Source organism: Neofelis nebulosa, chromosome 2 (assembly GCF_028018385.1).
Source record: "Neofelis nebulosa isolate mNeoNeb1 chromosome 2, mNeoNeb1.pri, whole genome shotgun sequence".
NCBI lineage: Eukaryota > Metazoa > Chordata > Mammalia > Carnivora > Felidae > Neofelis > Neofelis nebulosa.
In genome coordinates, this window is record NC_080783.1 from 213,682,314 (window position 1) to 213,701,415 (window position 19,102).

The window sequence follows — 19,102 nt, forward strand, 5'->3', positions numbered from 1 at the left end:
GTCCCGCGGCGAGCCGGGCGCCGCCGAGTCCTCCGCCTGCCTGGAGGCGGCCACCCGCGCCTGGCGCGGCCTGCGGGAGCGCGGCGAGGCTGTCCCACTGGGCCCTGGAGTGCCGGCCCTGGTGGCCAACGGCTTCCTGGCACTGGACGTGGCCGCCAACCGGCTGTGGGTGACTCCTGGAGAGCGAGAGCCCGCCGTGGCGCCGGACTTCGTGCCCTTCGTGCAGCTGCGACCGCTGAGTGCGCTCTCCGAAGCCGGAGAGTCAGTACTGTTGCTGCGTGAAGGGCTGCTGCGCCGAGTGCGTTGCCTGCAGCTTGGGACCTCAGGCCCCGTCCCTGCGGCCGCCGTCCCCGGACCCGCCTCGGCCTCCGGCCTCGTCACAGGATCCGGCCGCGACTGCGTGCTGCTGCAAGAGGACTTTCTGGCGCACCGGGGCCGACCCCACGTCTATCTGCAGCGTATCCAGCTCAACAATCCCACGGAGAGGGTGGCCGCGCTGCAGACTGTGGGGCCCACTGCCGGCCCGGTCCCCAGAGCCTTCACCAGTACCCTGGAGAAGGTGGGAGATCATCAGTTCCTCCTCTACTCGGGCCGGTCCCCGCCTTTTCCCACGGGGCTGGTGCACCTGGTGGTGGTGGCGGCCAAGAAGCTAGTGAACCGGCTCCAGGTGGCTCCCAAGACACAACTGGACGAGACAGTGTTGTGGGTGGTGCATGTTTCAGGCCCTATTAACCCCCAGGTGCTCAAAAACAAAGCAGCCAAGGAGCTCAAGGTGGTCCAGGATTTGGCACGGAAGGAAATGCTGGAGCTCTTGGAGATGCCAGCGGCTGAGCTGCTTCAGGACCACCAGCGCCTCTGGGCTCAGCTCTTCAGCCCAGGTGAGGCCTGGCCAGTTCTTGGGCCGCAGTGCACACCTTACACCAGGGCCTCCGCGGCCCACCCTGGAGATGCCCCACTAAAGTCTGCAGAGTTGACCCTGAAGGGGAGCAGTGGGGGTGGTGAAAGGGAGCTTGGCCATTGACCTGGGCTGACTCTGCTCCACCGCTTGGTATTTGTGCGAGCGACGTGGGACCAGTTTACTGATCTCCGTGGGCTTGTGTTCAGTAATAACAGGAGCACCTCAGAGGGCTTCTGTGAGTCCGAGGAAGGAATGAGCGTAAAAGACAGGCCTTACTGTTATTTGTCCTCATAAATGAGGCCTGATTTGGAGAGTGGTTTTGGGGGTCAGCTTGTAAAGGATAAATCAGGCAGAAGGGCCTGGCGGGTCCCCAGATTCTTTCTTTCCTCAGTCCCTCACAGTCTGGCTGGTGACAGGCATGCGCCTTTTTTTTTTTTTTTTTTTTTACGTGTTTGTTTATTTTTGAGAGAGGCAGAATGCAAGCGGGAGAGGGTCTGCAGAGGGTCTCTGCACTGATAGCAGAGAGCCCAATGCAGGGCTCGAACTCACGGACTGTGAGATCACGACCTGATCCAAAGCCAGATGCTTAACTGACTCAACCACCCAGGCATCCCTCCCCACCCCGCCCTTTTAAAGTGTATTTTGAGAGAGAGATCGAGAGAGCATATGAGCAGGGGAGGGGCAGAGAGAGAATCCCAAGCAGGCTCTGCACAGTCAGCATGGAGTCCCACAGTGGGGCTCAAACTCATGAACCATGAGGTCATGATGAGCTGAAATCGAGTGGGATGTTTAACCGACTGAGCCACCCAGGCCCCCCCCCCCCCGCCTTTTTTTTTAAAGTGACCTCTGCGGTTCGTGGGGCTTGAACTCAACAACACTGAGATCAGGGGTCATGTGCTCCATTGACTGGAAGGGGATGGAACCTCTCTAGCAGGTGGAATGCACCCACCAAATAAAAACTTCCTTCCCCTAAAGACTGTTGAAGTAAAGGAAATCCTATTCTAGGTGAGAGAGAGATTTTGGTTTAGTTGCTCAAAGTGTGTTTCACTCGTTCAGCAAGTATTGATCGAATCCTGCCAGGGACTGTGCTCCATACGACGGATAGAGAAGTGACCAGAACAAAGCGCCTGTTTCATGGTGCTTGCTTAAATTCTGGATGGGAGGAAGACAATAGTAGAAAAGTGAAAGTCTGAATAAATAAGCCAGATTGCTCTTTAGAATACGAAGTTCCATAGAGCGGGGCGCCTGGGTGGCTCAGTCAGTTAAACCAGCCAGGCCTTGATTTCTTGTGTCAGGCTCTGTGCTGACAGTGAGGAGCCTCCTTGGGATTCTCTCTCTCTGTCTCTGTCTCCAGTAGCTCTTGTGCAATCTCTCTCTCTCAAAATAAACTTAAAAAAATTTTTTTAAAGTTCCGTAGAGAAAAATTAAAAGTATGTGATTGAGGATGACTGGGTGGGGTTCGGAGTGGGGTGGGGGCCTCTGTTTAGCTCCAGTTGTTGGGGAGGCCTTTCCAAGGAGGAAGCACTTAAGCTAAGACCTGAATAGCAAGAAACTGACCATGTGATGATCTAGAGGGAGCTGGCAAGTCAGAGGCCCTAAGACAAGAGCAGGTTTGGTTGAGAGGCCAGGGTGGCTGGTGGGTAGCAAGCCAGGAAGGGGTCGAGGTAGCCAGATCCCGAAGGGTCTTGTAGACCGTGGTGACGACTGTGAATTTGATTCTAAGTGGGGTGGAAGGGAGAGCAGAGACAACTGTCGGATGTACATTTTTCAGGATCCCCTGGCTGTTCTATCCAGAATCTAGACTATAAGGGACAAAAGTGGGACATGAAGACCAGATGAGAGGATTTTGCAGGAGCTGAGGTGAAAGAGGAGGGTGGCTGGCACCTGAGTTGTGGCCGTGGAGACAGAAGTGGATGGCTTCTGATACTTTCAGAAGTGGTGCCACCGGGACTTTGCACGGACTGGGCGTGGGGCGTGAGAACTGGAGGGTGACTCCTGAATTTGTGGGGAGCCCTCGAGCAAGTGTCTGGAGAGAATTTGTGGAAGGATTGCTTTGGGGCTGGAAGAACTTAGAGCACGTCAGGTCCCAAATGCCTGTCAGGCGTCTGGGTGGAGACCCCAAATGGGCGGTTAGCTGTTCTGAGTCTAGAATTCATACGGATTTGGGAGATCCGGTGTTCAGATGTTATTTAAAGCTCCAGGACTGGAGCACAGGATGATGGCAAGGAGCAACCCAGGATGGGCCAGAGCGCTGATGACGGTGTTCCGGAGGCAGAGGGCAGGGGGGCGGGGGGCGTGCTGGACTCTTCAACCGGCACCATGTCCCCGCCACGTCTGTGTTCTTCTGAGCGCTGGCAGGATTTATGTTTGTTATGTTATTTATGTTATTATGTATAGGATTTAATGTTTACTTATTTTTGAGAGAGAGTGTGAGTGGGGAGGGGTGGGAGTGGGGGGGTTAGGACTACGGATCCAAAGCAGGCTATGCACTGACAGTGGTGCCTGATGCGGGGCCTGAACTCACGAACCCTGAGATCAGGACCCGAGCCGAAGTTGGACGTCCAACTCACCGAGCCACCCAGGCGCCCCGGGAGGCCCCGCTTTGAACAGGATTTTAGGCTTCAGGCCCACCGGGTCAAGTTGGTCATGTGAGGGAGCCAGAGCTCAGGGGAGGCTGGAGCTGCCATTTCCGTCGCTCCCGGTCTTCCCTTCAGAACCTCATCTTCCCGGCCGGGCCATCCCCGCTTAACGTGCAACCTTTGTGGCGTTTCAGGTGTGGAGATGAAGAAGATCACGGACGCCCACACCCCGTCTGGCCTGACCGTGAACCTGACGCTGTACTACATGCTCTCCTGCTCACCAGCCCCGCTGCTCAACCCCAGCCTGAGCCACAGGGAGCGCGACCAGATGGAGTCGACGCTCAACTACGAAGATCACTGCTTCAGCGGCCACGCCACCATGCACGCCGAGAACCTGTGGCCGGGCCGGCTGTCGTCCGTCCAGCAGATCCTGCAGCTCTCTGACCTGTGGAAGCTGACCCTGCAGAAGCGCGGCTGCAAGGGGCTGGTGAAGGTGGGCGCCCCAGGCATCCTGCAGGGCATGGTGCTGAGCTTCGGGGGGCTGCAGTTCACTGAGAACCACCTCCAGTTCCAGGCCGACCCCGACGTGCTGCACAACAGCTACGCCCTGCACGGCATCCGCTACAAGAACGACCACATCGACCTAGCCGTGCTCGCGGACCCCGAGGGCAAGCCGTACCTGCACGTGTCCGTGGAGGCCCGCGGCCAGCCCGTCAGGATCTACGCCTGTGAGGCCGGCTGCCTGGAGGAGCCCGTGGAGCTGACCTCGGCGCCCCAGGGCCACACCTTCCCGGTCATGGTGACGCAGCCCATCACGCCGCTGCTCTATGTCTCCACCGACCTCAGGCACCTGCAGGACCTGCGCCACACGCTGCACCTCAAGGCCATCTTGGCCCACGACGAGCACATGGCCCAGCAGGACCCCGGGCTGCCCTTCCTCTTCTGGTTCAGCGTGGCCTCCCTCATCACCCTCTTCCACCTCTTCCTCTTCAAGCTCATCTACAACGAGTACTGTGGGCCTGGGGCCAAGCCCCTCTTCAGGAGTAAGGTATAAAGCCCCCCTGGGTCTCCAGAGCCCGAGGCCCCGGCCTCGTGTTCTAGCCTCAGACCGGGACGGGAGAGGCCTGGGCGGCACTGGGGTGTCCTCCTAAGCCAGTACCCTCAGCCTGCAACACAGACAGGAGTGAGCGTGTTTGCAGAGGCTGTCAGAAAGCGACTTCTGAGAGGAGACCGTAGGGAGGGACAGCAGTGGGGCGCCCGGGTGGCTCAGTCGGTTAAGTGTCCGACTCTTGATTCTGGCTCCGGCCATGATCTCACGGTTCACGAGATCGAGCCCCGCGTCGGGCTCTGCAATGACAGCGTGGAGCCTGCTTGGGATTCTCTCTGTCTCCTTCTCTCTGCCCTTCCCCAGCTTGCATGCGCCCCCCTCCCTCAAGATAAATAACTAAACTTAAAATAATTGCAACAAGCCCCTAGATAGACCGGAAACTGCTATCTAAGCCTCAGGTGAGCCCCCTGCACTCCCTCCTGAGGGCCTGCTCGTGCCTCTCGCTGTGGGCCAGCTAAGGTGGCCATCTCGTTAGCACAAGGCAAGGTCATTCCTCTCATTTCCTCAAACACCTTGGCCCCCAGGAAGCCATGACTTTGAGCATGGTCGCTGTGAGACTCTCATCAGGAATGTGTCTTGGGGATCAGGCTCAGTCCCAGGGGAGGCCGCCCCTTCCGCCCCCCCACCCAGTGCTCCATGCTCCGTTGCTGCCAGGATTCCCCGGGAGAGGGAACAGAAGGAAGCCCATCGCTGGCAGTCACGGGAGAAAGTTCTCCAGAGGGAGCGGGGCTCGCTTCCCTTTCTCTCCTCTCCTCTTGTCGCACCAGCACGTGCAGACATAGATTCAAGAGCTCTGGGTCTGTGCTCCCGAGCAGTTGAGGAGCCTGGGCCAGCTCCGGAGAAATGCCTCCTCACCTCCACAGAGGGCTTTGTGCCTTCTGGTTTCTAGTTTCTGGCCCAAGGCCAGGACTTGAGAAGAAGCAGCTCTCAGCCCTGACAGGGTGGGAGCAGGGTGGGCAGCAGGTCTGAGCCTGGAGCTTGGAGAACAAATGGAAGGTCAGATGAAAGAGAAACGTGGCCGAGCTGTAACAAAACAGGTGCTCCGTTTGCATTGCGTGGGTCTGACGGCCTCTGTTAAGCCGGCAGGCTGCTCCTCCCTGCTGCCTGGTCGGCTTCTCTGCTCTTAATCTGCCATATACCCGTCTGCCCCCGGTTCCCCACCCGATCCAGGGGACAGGCCAGACCCCTAATTTTGGGGTGCTACCCCGTGGCCCTCAGTTGACTCGCGCTCAAGCTGGGGTCCCGCCAGAGCAGAGCCCAGCGAACACTGCGTCAGCCCGAGGAGGTGTCCGGGCCACCAACCCCACGGTGGCTCTAGCACATCCCTGGGCCACAGTGTCTGCAGAGCCGGATCATCGCCCGGGCGGGATGCCACCAGGGGCGTCCCCGTCACCTGCCCCGCGTGAGATTTCTGTAGCTTCCACGGGGTTGGTGGTGAACAATAACAACTTGTTTTGTTAATTGAACAGGAAGATCCCAGTGTCTGAGTGAAGTCCCATCTGCACAAGACACCCAGCACCGAAAGTCCTGCTGCACGAACAGGGGATCCTTCGAACGCACCCACCCTTTTGTGCCTTGTTGGGGACGCCAGTGACGCAGAGTGCGTGTGGATGTTCAGGAGTCTGCATCGGGGAGCGGGAGGGGAGGGCCGGTGGACTTTTTGTAAGCTTTCGACTCAATAAAATGAACCTGTATGGAAAATACTTGAAATTGAACTCACTCCTTCTGCTTTCCCCCCTTCTTCTGTCCCAGGAAACAGAGCCTCTTTTGAAAAGACCTGTCTAGGAGAAGTTGTGTTCTATTCCTAATTTAATGTGTTCTTTCTTGACTGAATTTTTAATTTATTGTTGTTGAGATTTTGCCGGATGGTTTTTGCACCCCCTTCAGACAGTGAATCTCGGGCGGGGATTTCCGACCTACGCCGCCCCCGGGGGGGCATCCGGAGGCCCTGCCGCCTGCGCCTGCGCGGAGAGCGTGGGTCTCGGGTCCTCCCCGGTTTGCACATCGTCTCTTTCTTACCATGAGCCTGCGGAGATCTGTGCTTTTGTACTTCTGGGCTTTAGGGGGAGGTATTTAACTTTCTAGGGGTTGATGATTGTTGGGTTTTGAAATACCAAAGCTTTCTTTTTTTGTTCTGTTTTTAAATAAATCTCTTTCAAACTTCCATGATCGGTTTGTGTGTGGTTTGAAACCTCTGGAGACAGCGTATCTTCCTCCATCAGTTGACTTTCAGGTAGTGTCTGAAGCAGATGGGCTGCCCAGCCCTTTGGGGATGGCTGATTCCCCCCCCCCCCCACATCTAATACTCCTCTTGAGAAGACGCTGATCCACTTGGGGGGAGGGTTGGTTCGCCAGGTCACCCGGCAGAGCGGGCGGATTGAGGAGCGTCAGCCCGGCCCCTTCCCTGCTGCAGTGCCTCTCCCCCACCTGCCCTAAACAGCCTAGATTTGTCTGTCCTGGGTGTTGCCAGCCACAGGGCTGGGCAGCAGGAAAACACCCCGATGGCCTTCTGCCCATTGGTGGTGGTGGTTGCAGGATCTGATGACCCTGCCTGGTGGGGAGGAGAATGGGGCTGGGCCCGGACCAGAAAGGGACTTGAGCTAGGCCTGGCAGCCCGCCTTGGGAGGCCGTGGGCACAGCGTTGTGGGTGCTGCAGCATGACTCCCTGCGAAGCTTGGTCTGCTCGCCACCAGCAGAATGATGCTCACAATGGCATGCTGGGAGGGAAAGGAAACCTGTATCTTCACCCCTACCATGAGTTGTCCTGGCTCCACCCACCTTCCCCTTGTGCTCTGGACGAAGTGCCTTCCTCGTCCAGCCGTGGGTCATTGGCTGGCCTACCCATTTAGGGAAGCAGGAATCTCATGGGGTGCAGCTGGATGTGGTTTATGGTGTGACGGGCCCTCCAGTTGTTTCGTTAGAGTAGAAGCTGCTTGGGGCGCCTGGGTGGCTCAGTCCGTTAAGCGTCCGACTTTGGCTCAGGTCATGATCTCAAGGTTGGTGTTTGAGCCCCGCGTCGGGCTCTGTGCTGACAGCTCGGAGCCTGGAGCGTGTTTTAGATTCTGTGTCTCCCTCTCTCTCTGCCCCTCCCCTGTTGGCACTCTCTCTCTCTCAAAAGTAAATCAACATTAAAAAAAAAAAAAAAAAAAAAAAAAAAGGTGGAAGCTGCTTGACAAGAGCCACACTTAATGTTCCTCCCCTCTGTTTGGCTTGGAACTCGGCCTGTTAGAGGCTCCTAAACGGTAAAAACAAACCCATGTACCTGCTGCCCCGGAAAGACTGAACAACCAGAATTTCAATAAACTCCTTGTGAATTACAGCTCGCATCGAGCACTCACTGCGGGTCCCTTACTGGACATCTGCGCGGGCCTCTGCGGGAGGAGGTTAGGATCCCCTTGTAATCTTACCAAGCTGCTTTCTCAGGGGTGGAAACCTGGAATGGGAAATTTAATTTCATGCTACTTAGCACTTCCCAAAAGCTGAGGGCTCAGTATGGACATGTATTAGCTCCCTGAAAACCGACCTGCATCGTGGGCCCCTGCTGATTTGCAAGTCCCCTAGGAGTTTCCTAGGAGTCATCTGAACCTGGTCCCTGTTCAAGAGGGCAGGGAGAGACCAAAGAATGAGACAGGCCACTCCAGGGGGGTAGGCAGCAGGTGGAGTAAGAAGGGAACTTACTCTACGAGGCTTGTCTTGGGCTGTAAGACCAGTGGATCCCGGCACCCGCCTACCACACATTAAAGCTTCTACAGAGGTCTTACCTGGGTTCAGACATGCGCTCAGTCACCATCATAGTTCTGTCCCCTTGGAGCAGACTCTGGGAGCAGGAAAGGCACTCAGATCCCACATCCAGGGCCAGGGAAGGGGTGAGGAGCCTTTGATCACCTGGGGCCAGCTCACGGATCACTGGAGGTCACGTCCTCTCCATGACACCCTGACAGCCCCCCTCCTCTCAGCCCACCTTTTGCTCTGTGTCCCCGTCCCCCAAATTCACATGTTGAAATCCTAACCCCCAGTGTGTTGGTGTTTAGAGGGAGCCCTGGGGGAGGTGACTAGGTCATTAGGGTGGAGTCCTCCCAAATGGGATTCTTGCCCTAATAATAGAGACCGCAGAGAGCACCCTCGTCCTCGCCTGTGTGTGGGGTGAGGCCACAACAGGCGTCTAACAGCCCAGAAGGGGTGCTCACCAGAACACACGTGCTGGTCCCCGATTCCGGACTTCCAGCCCCCTGTTGTTTCTTTAAAAAAAAAAAAAATTTTGGGGGCGCCTGGGTGGCGCAGTCGGTTAAGCGTCCGACTTCAGCCAGGTCACGATCTCTCGCTCCGTGAGTTCGAGCCCCGCGTCGGGCTCTGGGCCGATGGCTCGGAGCCTGGAGCCTGCTTCCGATTCTGCGTCTCCCTCTGTCTCTGCCCCTCCCCCGTTCATGCTCTGTCTCTCTCTGTCCCAAAAATAAATAAAAAACATTAAAAAAAAAAAAAATTTTTTTAGAGATGTATTATGTATTTGTTTATTACTACTTTATTTATTTTTAAATTTACATCCAAATTAGCATGTAGTGCAACAATGATTTCAGGAGTAAATTCCTTACTGTCTGTTACCCATTTAGCTCACAACCCCTCCAGTAACCCTCAGTTTGTTCTCCATATTTAAGAGTCTCCTATGATTTCCTCCCTGTTTTTATATTCTTTTTGTTTCCCTTCCCTTATGTTCATCTGTTTTGTCTCTTGAAGTCCTCATATGAGTGAAGTCATATGATTTTTGTCTTTCTCTGACTGACTAATTTCACTTAGCATAATAGCCTCCAGTTCCATCCACGTAGTTGCAAATGCGAGATTTCATTCTTTTGGATTGTCGAGTAATACTCCATTGTCTATATAAACCACATCTTCTTTATCCATTCATCCATCAATGGACATTTGGGCTCTTTCCATACTTTGGCTATTGTCGATAGCACTGCTATAACCATGGGGGTGCATGTGTCCCTTCGAAACAGCACACGTGTATTCCTTGGATAAATACCTAGTAGTGCGATTGCTGGGTCGTAGGGTAGTTTTATTTTTAATTTTTTGAGGAAGCTCCATACTGTTTTCCAGAGTGGCTGCACCAGCTTGCATTCCCTTTCTTTTTAAAAATGTATTTATTGGGGCGCCTGGGTGGCGCAGTCGGTTAAGCGTCCGACTTCAGCCAGGTCACGATCTCGCGGTCCATGAGTTCGAGCCCCGCGTCAGGCTCTGGGCTGATGGCTCGGAGCCTGGGGCCTGTTTCCGATTCTGTGTCTCCCTCTCTCTCTGCCCCTCCCCCGTTCATGCTCTGTCTCTCTCTGTCCCAAAAATAAATAAAAAACGTTGAAAAAAAAATTAAAAAAAAAATGTATTTATTATTAAAAAAAAATTTTTTTTGTTTTAAAGTTTATTTATTTTGGGGGGAGGGGCAGAGAGAGAGGGAGAGGGAATCACAAGCAGGCTCCGCGCTGTCAGTGCAGAGCCCGACGCGGGGCTTGAACCCACAAACCGTGAGATCATGACCTGAGCTGAAAGCAAGAGTCAGACTGACTGAGCCACCCAGGTGTCCTCCTTCCTGTTGTTTCTAAGCCCCCAGTCCCTGGCACCCTGTTATAAGAGCCCAAACAGACTAAGCCAGGCATGTTCTTGCAGTGGAGGAATGGAACTTTTTGGAGGCGAAAACAAACCAAGAAACAGAGATTCACAGGGTTTTAGATGAAGAAGAAACCTTAGAGGTTTTGTTGCTCAGAATCTGTAACCTGGCTTCGTTGGATCCAAGGACCCCAGAATGGCCAAATGTATGCACTTTTTTTTTCTTTCTTGAGACGTTCTGTAACTTTCCTCAGATTCTTTTTTTTTTAATTAAAAAAAATGTTTTTATTTATTTTTGAGAGGGAGAGAGAGAGAGAGAATGAGTGGGGGAGGGCAGACAGAGGGAGACACAGAATCTGAAGCAGGCTCCAGGCTCCGAGCTGTCAGCACAGAGCCCATAGAACACGACCCAGGGCTCGAACTCGTGAACTGCGAGATCCTGACCAGAGCTGAAGTCAGATGCTTAACCGACTGAGCCACCCAGGTGCCCCTTGCGTCGGATTCTTAAAGGATGCCTGGCTTCAAAAAGAACAAGATAACCTCCAGCTCGGGGGTCTTGTTTTTACCCTCCCCCACCCACCACAGGAAGCGGCAGTGGTCTGAGCTTCTGAAGCCTGGTTCAGAGTCTGGCCATTGGGTGGATCACACCATTTGCTGTGGTGCAGGCGCCCTCCCTGCAGAAAGGAGGCTCAGGGACGGTGGGGTCATCTTGGCTGCTGGGCACCGGCTCAGCAAACTGCTTTACCTGAAACAAGCTATCGGCGCTCTGGCTCTCCGGGTTCCCGGGAGCCTCTCCTCCGGACTTTGGCCAACGGAAGCTTTGGATATACCTTTTGGTTCAGTAAACATTCACTGTGATTCTTCTAGCAGGCCATGCATCTGGCCCTTGGGTGGCAAAGCGGGAAAGATTACATTTGATGAACATCTACTGTGTGCTTGGCACTTAAGTTTTGTGAAGGCAGTGGCTACCTCTGTCTTTTCGTTTCGGGATGGCCAGAAACTAGCATGGGGTAGACAGTCCAAGAATGTTTGTGGAATTGCATTTGTCTGCATTACGCCATTTAATCCTTGTGTTTGGGGTTGCGAGTGACAGAAAACTTTAATTATAAGTGGTTTAAACAGAAGGAAAAGTATTGGTTCACAGAGTAGTCCAGCAGGAGTTCAGGAATGGTTTGATCAAGAACTCAAGTGACATCAGTAGGGCCCAGCTCTTAGCCCTGCTTCCTGTAGCTTGGCTCCGATCCACAGACTAGTTACCTTTGTGGTAACAAAATGACCCCAGTTATCCCAAGCCTCATGCCCTCCTAGCAAAGTCAGCAGCGTCTGAGTCTCACTGTTCCCACCCGCGGTGCAGAGGTTCACCTCCCAATGGACAACCCACCCCCCCCAGCCAATCGCTGTGGCCAGGCTGCAAGGGATATGTCCGTTAGGTTAGGCCAATCAGGCCACCTCTTCAGCTGAGATGGGGTCAATCTCCAGCCACTGAACAGAGGACACTGGGAGAGAGGTGGTTTCTCAAAGGAAATTTGGGGTACTCTTATCAGGAAGGAGGAAAAATAGATGCTTGGCAGCAAAGCTCCTAGGTCCAGGGTGCCCTGCAGGGGAAGTTTCATTCCCATTTTGCAGATGAGGCAAGTGAAGCTCAGAGACCACAAGGCACTGAGCCCCGGAAAAGGGAGGGGACCACACAGATAGAGTCCCTGACCTCAGGGGATGCACAGTATGAAGGGGAGACAGACAGATAAGAAGCCAATTACACTGCGATCAGAGAGTGGGAGCGTGGGGCTGGCACACTGAACCTCTCCGCTGGAGCATCAGGGGTGGCTCCCTGGAGGAAGCTGGAACCTGAGGGATGATGGGCGTCCACCAGGCTAAGGCATGGGACAGGACTTTCCAGGTCGTGGGCAGAGCATGAGTAAGCATACAGACGTGGGTGGGGACATTTCGGGAGGCAAGAGGACAGTAGTACTCCGGTTGGTCCAGAGTGTAGAATCCTGTAAAAAGAGGTGGGGTTAATCGATCCACGGTGATGGGGTTCTTGAGAAAACGGCTAAGAAGGAATTCTTGAGATGTCTTTGGTGTAAAAAGGTGATTTTATTAAAGCACAGGGACAGGATCCGTAGGCAGAAAGAGCTGCACTGGGGTTGTGAGGAGTGACTGATTGTATATTTTTAGGTTTGTGGAGGGAGGGAGATAGTGTAAGTCTCTAAGGAATTTTTAATTTTTTTTTTACATTTATTTTTGAGAGACAGAGAGAGACAGAGCACAAGTGGGGGAGGGGTAGAGAGAATGAGACACAGAATCTGAAGCGGGCTCCGAGCTGTCAGCACAGAGCCCGACACGGGGCTCGAACCCACAAACTGGGAGATCACAACCTGAGCTGAAGTCGGACGCTTAACGGACTGAGCCACCCAGGCGCCCTCTGAGGAATTTGAAAGCAAGGTTTTCAAGGACCTCGAGGGGCTAGCTACTGGTGAGATAGGGTTACTTTTAGTCTTTAATAAAACTAAAACATCAAGGAAGTAAGGCAGCCATGAGTTCCTTGAGCAAGGTCACGTTCTGCACGTTTCAGGTGTCTATCCGCGAGCTGCAGGCTGTAAGGAGATTTAATTTAAGCTACATTTCTCTTGCCTTTGTCTCCCTCATCACGGATCTTTGACTTCTAAAGGCAAGGGTGGGTAGGCTCTCAGACCTAACTCATGGCAATGACAGCATCACAGGTGACGCTCCCTCCCATGGACTCTCACGTCCTCTCCCCGCGTTACTGTTACAATTGTAGCCAATCTTTACGGCTTCCCCCGAAACCAAGGGAGGACAGTTTATCACCCTGTTTTACAGAAGTAGAAACTGAGACAGAGTGAAAGAGGATGGCTTGCCAAAGGTCAAAGGGAGGTCGCCAGCGCCTCGCAGGATTGACAACCTCCCATCGGCAGGGCAATTACCACTCTGCTCACATCGCTCCTGGTTGCCCAAGCGCCATAGGAATCCATGGGACGGCTCTGTGGGTGTCCCGACATATGACAAAACAGAGGCGGGCGAGCCCAGGAGGAAGGCTGTGGATTCTCTCAAAATAGAACTTGGCCGCAAGGTAATTAGGCAGCATTTCTGGGGAAGGGAGAGCTGGATGTAAAAGAGTCGGAGCGGGCTGGGAGTTGGGGGACCTGATTCCATCTCCAGCTCAGTCATTATCATCGCGCAACCTCCCATAAGTGAGGTAAGCGTTTAGACTCCAGGTTCCCACCTGTAAAATGGGTCTAATAGCACCTTCCAACTTCAGGAGATGGTCAGGAAGTCCCACTTAAATAGAGGACTGTGTGTGAACGTGCTTTGGTAAGTTCAAACCTTTCTACCCACACAGCGGATGGTTTGCACTGAGTAGCTGGAGGCAAAAGAATGGAGGTCAGAGCTCCTAACCCCGGGTCCGCAGGCAGAATTCAGAGGGTCTGCCAACCTGGATAGGTTTCATTTTCACCAACCTCTGGCTGAAATTTAGCATTCCCTCCCATGGTTAACTTTGGCACTTACGTCACTGTCACAGATGACAATGAACGCATTCATGACCCCGTTATAGTTGTTGCAGAGATCTTGAAGTGATTGCTCATGGTTGTTGTGCCTCTGAATTTTGTTTAAGTTTATTTATTTATCTTGAGAGAGACAGAGACCGTGCAAATTGAAGAGGGGCAGAGAGAGAGGGAGACAGAGAAATCCCAAGCAGGCTCTGCACTGTCAGCGCTGAGCCCAACGCAGGGTTTGAACCCACGAACCGTGAGATCATGACCTGAGCGGAAACCAAGAGTCGGACGCTTAACCGACTGAGCCACCCAGGCACCCCTCATGGTGCCTTTGAAATTATGGTAGTCATTAAACTTGCTACTAGATCCCAATATTTGGTCTATTAATAAAGAAGCACAGGTTACCAGTCGCAAATTTGTTTTAAAAATATAGTTAGGGGTGCCTGGATGGCTCAGTCGGTTAAGCGGCCGACTTCGGCTCAGGTCATGATCTCACGGTCCGTGAGTTCAAGCCCCGTGTCGGGCTCTGTGCTGACAGCTCGGAGCCTGGAGCCTGTTTCAGATTCTGTGTCTCCCCCTCTCTGACCCTCCCCCGTTCATGCTCTGTCTCTCTCTGTCTCAAAAATAAACGTTAAAAAAATTTTTTTAAAAAATAAATAAAATTTAAAAAAATTTAAATTAATTTATTTATTAAAGTTTATTTATTCACCGAGAGAGGGAGGGAGGGAGGGAGGGAGAGAGGGAGGGCACCAGTTTGAGTGGGGGAGGGGCAGAGAGAGAGGGAGAATCCCAAGCAGGCTTTGCTGGAAGCCAGTGCAGAGCCCAATGTGGGGCTCGACCTCTCAAAACCGTGAGATCGTGACCTGAGCCGAAATTAAGAGTCGGATGCTTAACCGACTGAGCCACCCAGGTGTCCTTGAAAAAAAATTTTTTTTAATTTGAAAATTATTGGGGCGCCTGGATGGCTCAGTTGGTTAGGCATCCGACTCGGTTTCGGCTCAGGTCATGATCTCACGGTTCGTGGGTTCTAGCCCCGCATTGGGCTCTGCACTGACAGTGTGGAGCCTGCTTGGGATTCTCTCTCTCTCTCTCTCTCTCTCTCCTTTCTCTCAGCCCCTCCCCTGCTTACACGCTCTCTTTCTCAAAATAAATAAACTTTTAAAAAAACCTTTAAAATGATGGTTCATGTTTAGCATACACAAAGTAGGCCAAATGGAAGATAAATAGATAGATGTAAGAGGAGATTTATTATGGGAATCGGGTCACCGAATTATGGAGGCTGGAAGTCCCACGATCTGCCACCTACAGATGGAGACCCAGGAAAGCCGGTGGCGTAAGTGGAAATTAGGGCCAAGACCAGGAGCCCATGTCCAATGGCAGAAGATGGATGTCCCAGCTCTAAGAAAAAAAGAGCAAACCCGCCCTTCCTCTCCCCTTGTGTTCTATTCAGGCCCCCTCAATGGGTTAGGTGAGGCCCACTCATTTGGAAGGACAATCTACTCAGACTGTGTATTCAAACACTAACCTCTTCCAGAAACACCCTTCCAGGGGGTGCCGGGGTGGCTCAGTTGGTTAAGCATCAGATTTCAGCTCAGGTCGTGATCTCATAGTTCGTGGGTTCGAGCCCCATGTTGGGCTCTGTGCTGCCAGCTCAGAGCCTGGAGCCTGCTTCGGATTCTGTGTCTCCCCTCTCTCTGCTTCTCCCCCGCTCGCACTCTGTCTCTCAAAAATAAATAAACGTTAAAAAAAAAAAATATATATATATATATAGGAAAAGAAACACCCTTCTAGACACGTGTAAAGAGTAATTTACCAGCTCTCTGACACAAAAATCAATCATCACAGTGACCTGTTAGCTCAGTTGAGTGTTAGTATTTTCATGAACTCATAGATTTAAATATATTTGAGATGCTTTGATCCTTTGAATGTATTAATCTTCTTGATGGCCCATTGATATCACCTTGGGCTTTTGGGAACCTCTGCGAGGGCGTATATTTCCTGGCTCCTGCCTGGAATCTCTATTTCTCCAAGGAGCCCGCTTCCATTGACCAGGAACCGGCCTTTGGAGACTGTAATCTGGGTGCTTGGGTGCTCATTACACTGGGTGGTTCCTTGCCCAAGGTGAACAACACACACGTTTAAAAGCCCTGCTTTTGATAGAAACCCTGTCCTCGGAGCCCAGGGACAGCACTGGTCACCAGCATTTAATGCTGACTGACCCGAGCTGCCAAGTGAGGAAAGGTTTGCTGGGGAGAAAGAAAGGAAAATGACTCTCTCAGGGCTTGAACCTGTCACTGGACCAACGTGGGCCCGCTCCTTGGAGAGCTGTAGACCCAGACTACACTGAGTGGAGTTGCCTGCCTCACAGGGTCACTTTCCTTGTGCAAATAAGGAGACCTCGAGGAATAGTTTCCAAAACTGTGAACTCCCTAAACAGGGGTAAGCAGGCTCCTTTTCATAGGGTTTGGGATGAATATTTAGAGGGGGATTTTAATATTATAATGAATCTGAGATACCCAGTAGGCACTTTTTTATTTATTTAGAGAGAAAGAGAGAGAAAACCAGCGGGAGAGGGGCAGAGAGTGAGGGGGACAGGAGCCGAAGCAGGCTCTGTGCTGACAGCAGAGAGCTTGATGTGGAACTCGAACTCACAAACCTGAGCTGTGGTCGGATGCTTAACCAACTGAGCCGCCCAGGCACCCCTGTCGGGCACTTTCTGATTCATCTGGACGGGTGTGGTTCTCAAATGTTTCTTTCCTCGTTTCCGCAATTTGTGAGTTTCTAAGAGATGAAATGGACAGGCAGAAGGTTCTAGGAGTTTCCTGAGTTCAGGGGGGCAATCCTGAGTCTGGGGCTCAAGGGGTCTCCCTGGTGACAAATGGTGGTACCAGCAGAGCAGGGCTGGACTTAGGGCAATTGCCTCAGGCACCCTGAGCCTGGGTAGGGGTCATCTACACAAAGGGACATCAAAAGGACCCTGGGAGGTGGCTATCCCACAATCACAAGCAAGAGAGAGCTGGCCACTGGGAGGAGGCTGGGAGGTGGAGAAATGCAAGGAAGGAACTTTGGGATGGATGGGGTGCAACTTTGGGATCTGGGTGCACACACTGCTAGTTTCCTTTCGTAGTATTTATTCACTTTCTCCCTCCATGGGTCTCACATTAGCAGGGCTCATGGCTGCCCAGGGGAAAGACTACATTTCCCAGCCTACCTTGCACCTAGGCGGGATCACAAAGCTAAGTGGTTATTCACCTCCTCTTGAGTTTTATCAAATCCATCATGACCGTCATCAAAGGTCTTTCTCACTCCAATTTTCCACAAATGACCCGGCTCTAGTTTTAACTACCTCATCAGGAAACAAAACAAAACAAAACAAAACAAAACAAAACAAACCCAACAGCAATACTTTTAAATATGTCATAGAAATAGCAGCCAGGGCACCTGCATGGCTCACTGGGCTAAGCGACCGATTCTTGGTTTCGGCTCAGGTCATGATCTCAGGGTTCAGGAGTTCCAGCCCTGAGTAGGGCTCCGCGCTCGCGGAGCCTGCTTGGGATGCTCTCCCTCTCCCTCTCTCTCTCTCTCTCTGCCCCTCGCCTGCACGCACGCTCTCTCTCAAAAAAATAAATAAGCTTAAAAAGGGAAAGAAAAGAAAACGCAGCCAATATTGCTTCAATTGTTTAAGGTTCTTTTAAAAAGCTTACAGTCGGAAAGGTGCCGGGCCTTGCCTCGAAAGGTGTGTGTGACTACACAGATATGCCCAAGAGTCATCTTAAAAAAAAAAAAAAAAAAAAAGTGCTATCTGAAGTCTGGGCCAGATCAGATTAACCAGATGTTCTTTGTTCAGCAACCTTCTGCGCCCGCCTCCGCGCGCGAGGCCGGAAGCAGAGAACAAGTCCGGGTTTGGCGGTTTCCAGCCTGCGAATGTTCGGAGGCGGGCAGATCAGGAAACCTTGCGAGAATGTTCTAGTTTTCCGTAGCTGATTCAAGCAGGTAAGCGCCCCGCCCCACCGGGAGCGTCAGAAAAGACGGCAACGTAGAGCAAGTGAATACGAAAAAGGCACGTTACAAATAACGAAAAAAAAAAAAAAAAGCACAGAAACACGCAGTCAGGCAGTCACAGCTGTACTTCCCAAGCAAAACGCGCACGCGTAACGAAAAAAAGCAAAGAAAACAAATTAGTCTATTCTTAAACACCATGAGTAGCCTTGCAAGCGCAAGGCCTCAAAAAATTGGTTAAAAACTCAGAATTGTTCCTCTCCACGGAAATCTTTAGTAAAAGGCGAAAGATTTATGCGATCTGAAGAGAAACCAGAGTATGTTCTCTGGTTGCCCGCACACATTCCTCGGGTAACTGTTACCCCGAATTCAGTGATGGTGATTCTCTGCTCGAAAGAGCCAGTGATTTTCGTCGTTCCCCCAGACAATTCTGTGGGAGCGGCCTTATTCTTGGGGAAAAAGAATTCAACCGCAAAAGGAAAATCTCGTCATTTCTAAGTCGGAAATTGCCCGGTGTGCAATGCCTCTTGGGTATGCAAATGAACCTACGTCGTCACGCCCCGGTTCCCGGAAATGCCTTAAACAGCGTATTCGTTTTCCTGCGGGGATTGAGGCTACCACCAGGGGGCAGAGCGGAGGCCAGATTGTCAGGATTTACGCTTTGGTGCAACCAGAAAAAATCTTTTATAAATTTTGACTCCAAGTAAAAATTTCTTTTGTACTTAAGTAAAATAATAAAAATAAAATAAAACTTGAAAATATTTATCTTCATTCAACAACGTTCTTTAAAAATTTTTTTTTTAATGTTTATTTATATTTGAGAGAGAGAGAGAGAGAGCACAAGCAGCAGAGGGGCAGAGAGAAAGGCAGACAGAATCTGAAGCAGGATCCAGGATCTGAGCTGTTAGCACAGAGCCCGACTGGGGCTCAAATTCACGAACCGTGAGATCATGACCTGAGCCGAAGTCGGACGCTTAACCAACTGAGTCACCCAGGCGCCCCTCAACGACAATTTCCTGAGCACCGTGTTAAATCCTGTGCTGGGCTGCAAGGATAGAGAGGTATCACCGACATTTCATTCTCAGTGAGCCTGTATGTGATGGGGAGGCTAAGTGTGAGTGGTAAGCACTGATAACAGAATGTTCGCTGACATCTAGGCACGCCTAGGGCGGTGAGGGTGTTCTAGGCAATGCAGAGAGGGTGAGTGACCAGATGGCCTTCGGTGCCAAGATAGGAGCTGGCATTTACCTTGGGGGCAATGGCGAGGCACCCAGGAGTTTTACAAGAGACCAACGAGATCAGATGAGTGATTTAAGGCAGTAGTTCCTTCCACGTGGTCCCCAGACCCGCATGTCAGTATCACCTGAGTACCTGCCAGAGACCCAAACTCTTGGGTCCCTCGCTAGACCTA

General features: G+C 52.2%; 1 protein-coding gene and 1 non-coding gene across 3 annotated transcripts in view; one reads left to right on the forward strand and one right to left on the reverse strand.

The window, feature by feature from the left end:
* Positions 1-6,749, forward strand: part of KIAA2013 (KIAA2013 ortholog) — a 7,082-nt gene extending 333 nt beyond the window's left edge. The window contains exons 1-4 of one of the 2 annotated variants that reach the window (XM_058719050.1): positions 1-878; positions 3,672-3,970; positions 4,046-4,525; positions 6,055-6,749. The exon at positions 1-878 is cut by the window's left edge and continues 333 nt beyond it. In XM_058719050.1, the coding sequence (XP_058575033.1) occupies positions 1-878; positions 3,672-3,970; positions 4,046-4,525; positions 6,055-6,072 (1,675 nt within the window). In that variant the 3' untranslated portion in view covers positions 6,073-6,749. Of the gene's footprint in view, positions 879-3,671; positions 4,526-6,054 lie in introns of both variants that reach the window. The other variant, XM_058719049.1, reaches the window with a different exon arrangement.
* Positions 6,750-17,896: 11,147 nt separating this feature from the next.
* Positions 17,897-18,012, reverse strand: LOC131505748 (U5 spliceosomal RNA). Its single transcript, XR_009258525.1, has one exon. It is a non-coding gene; the product is annotated as a U5 spliceosomal RNA (small nuclear RNA).
* Between the last annotated feature and the right edge of the window lie 1,090 nt (positions 18,013-19,102).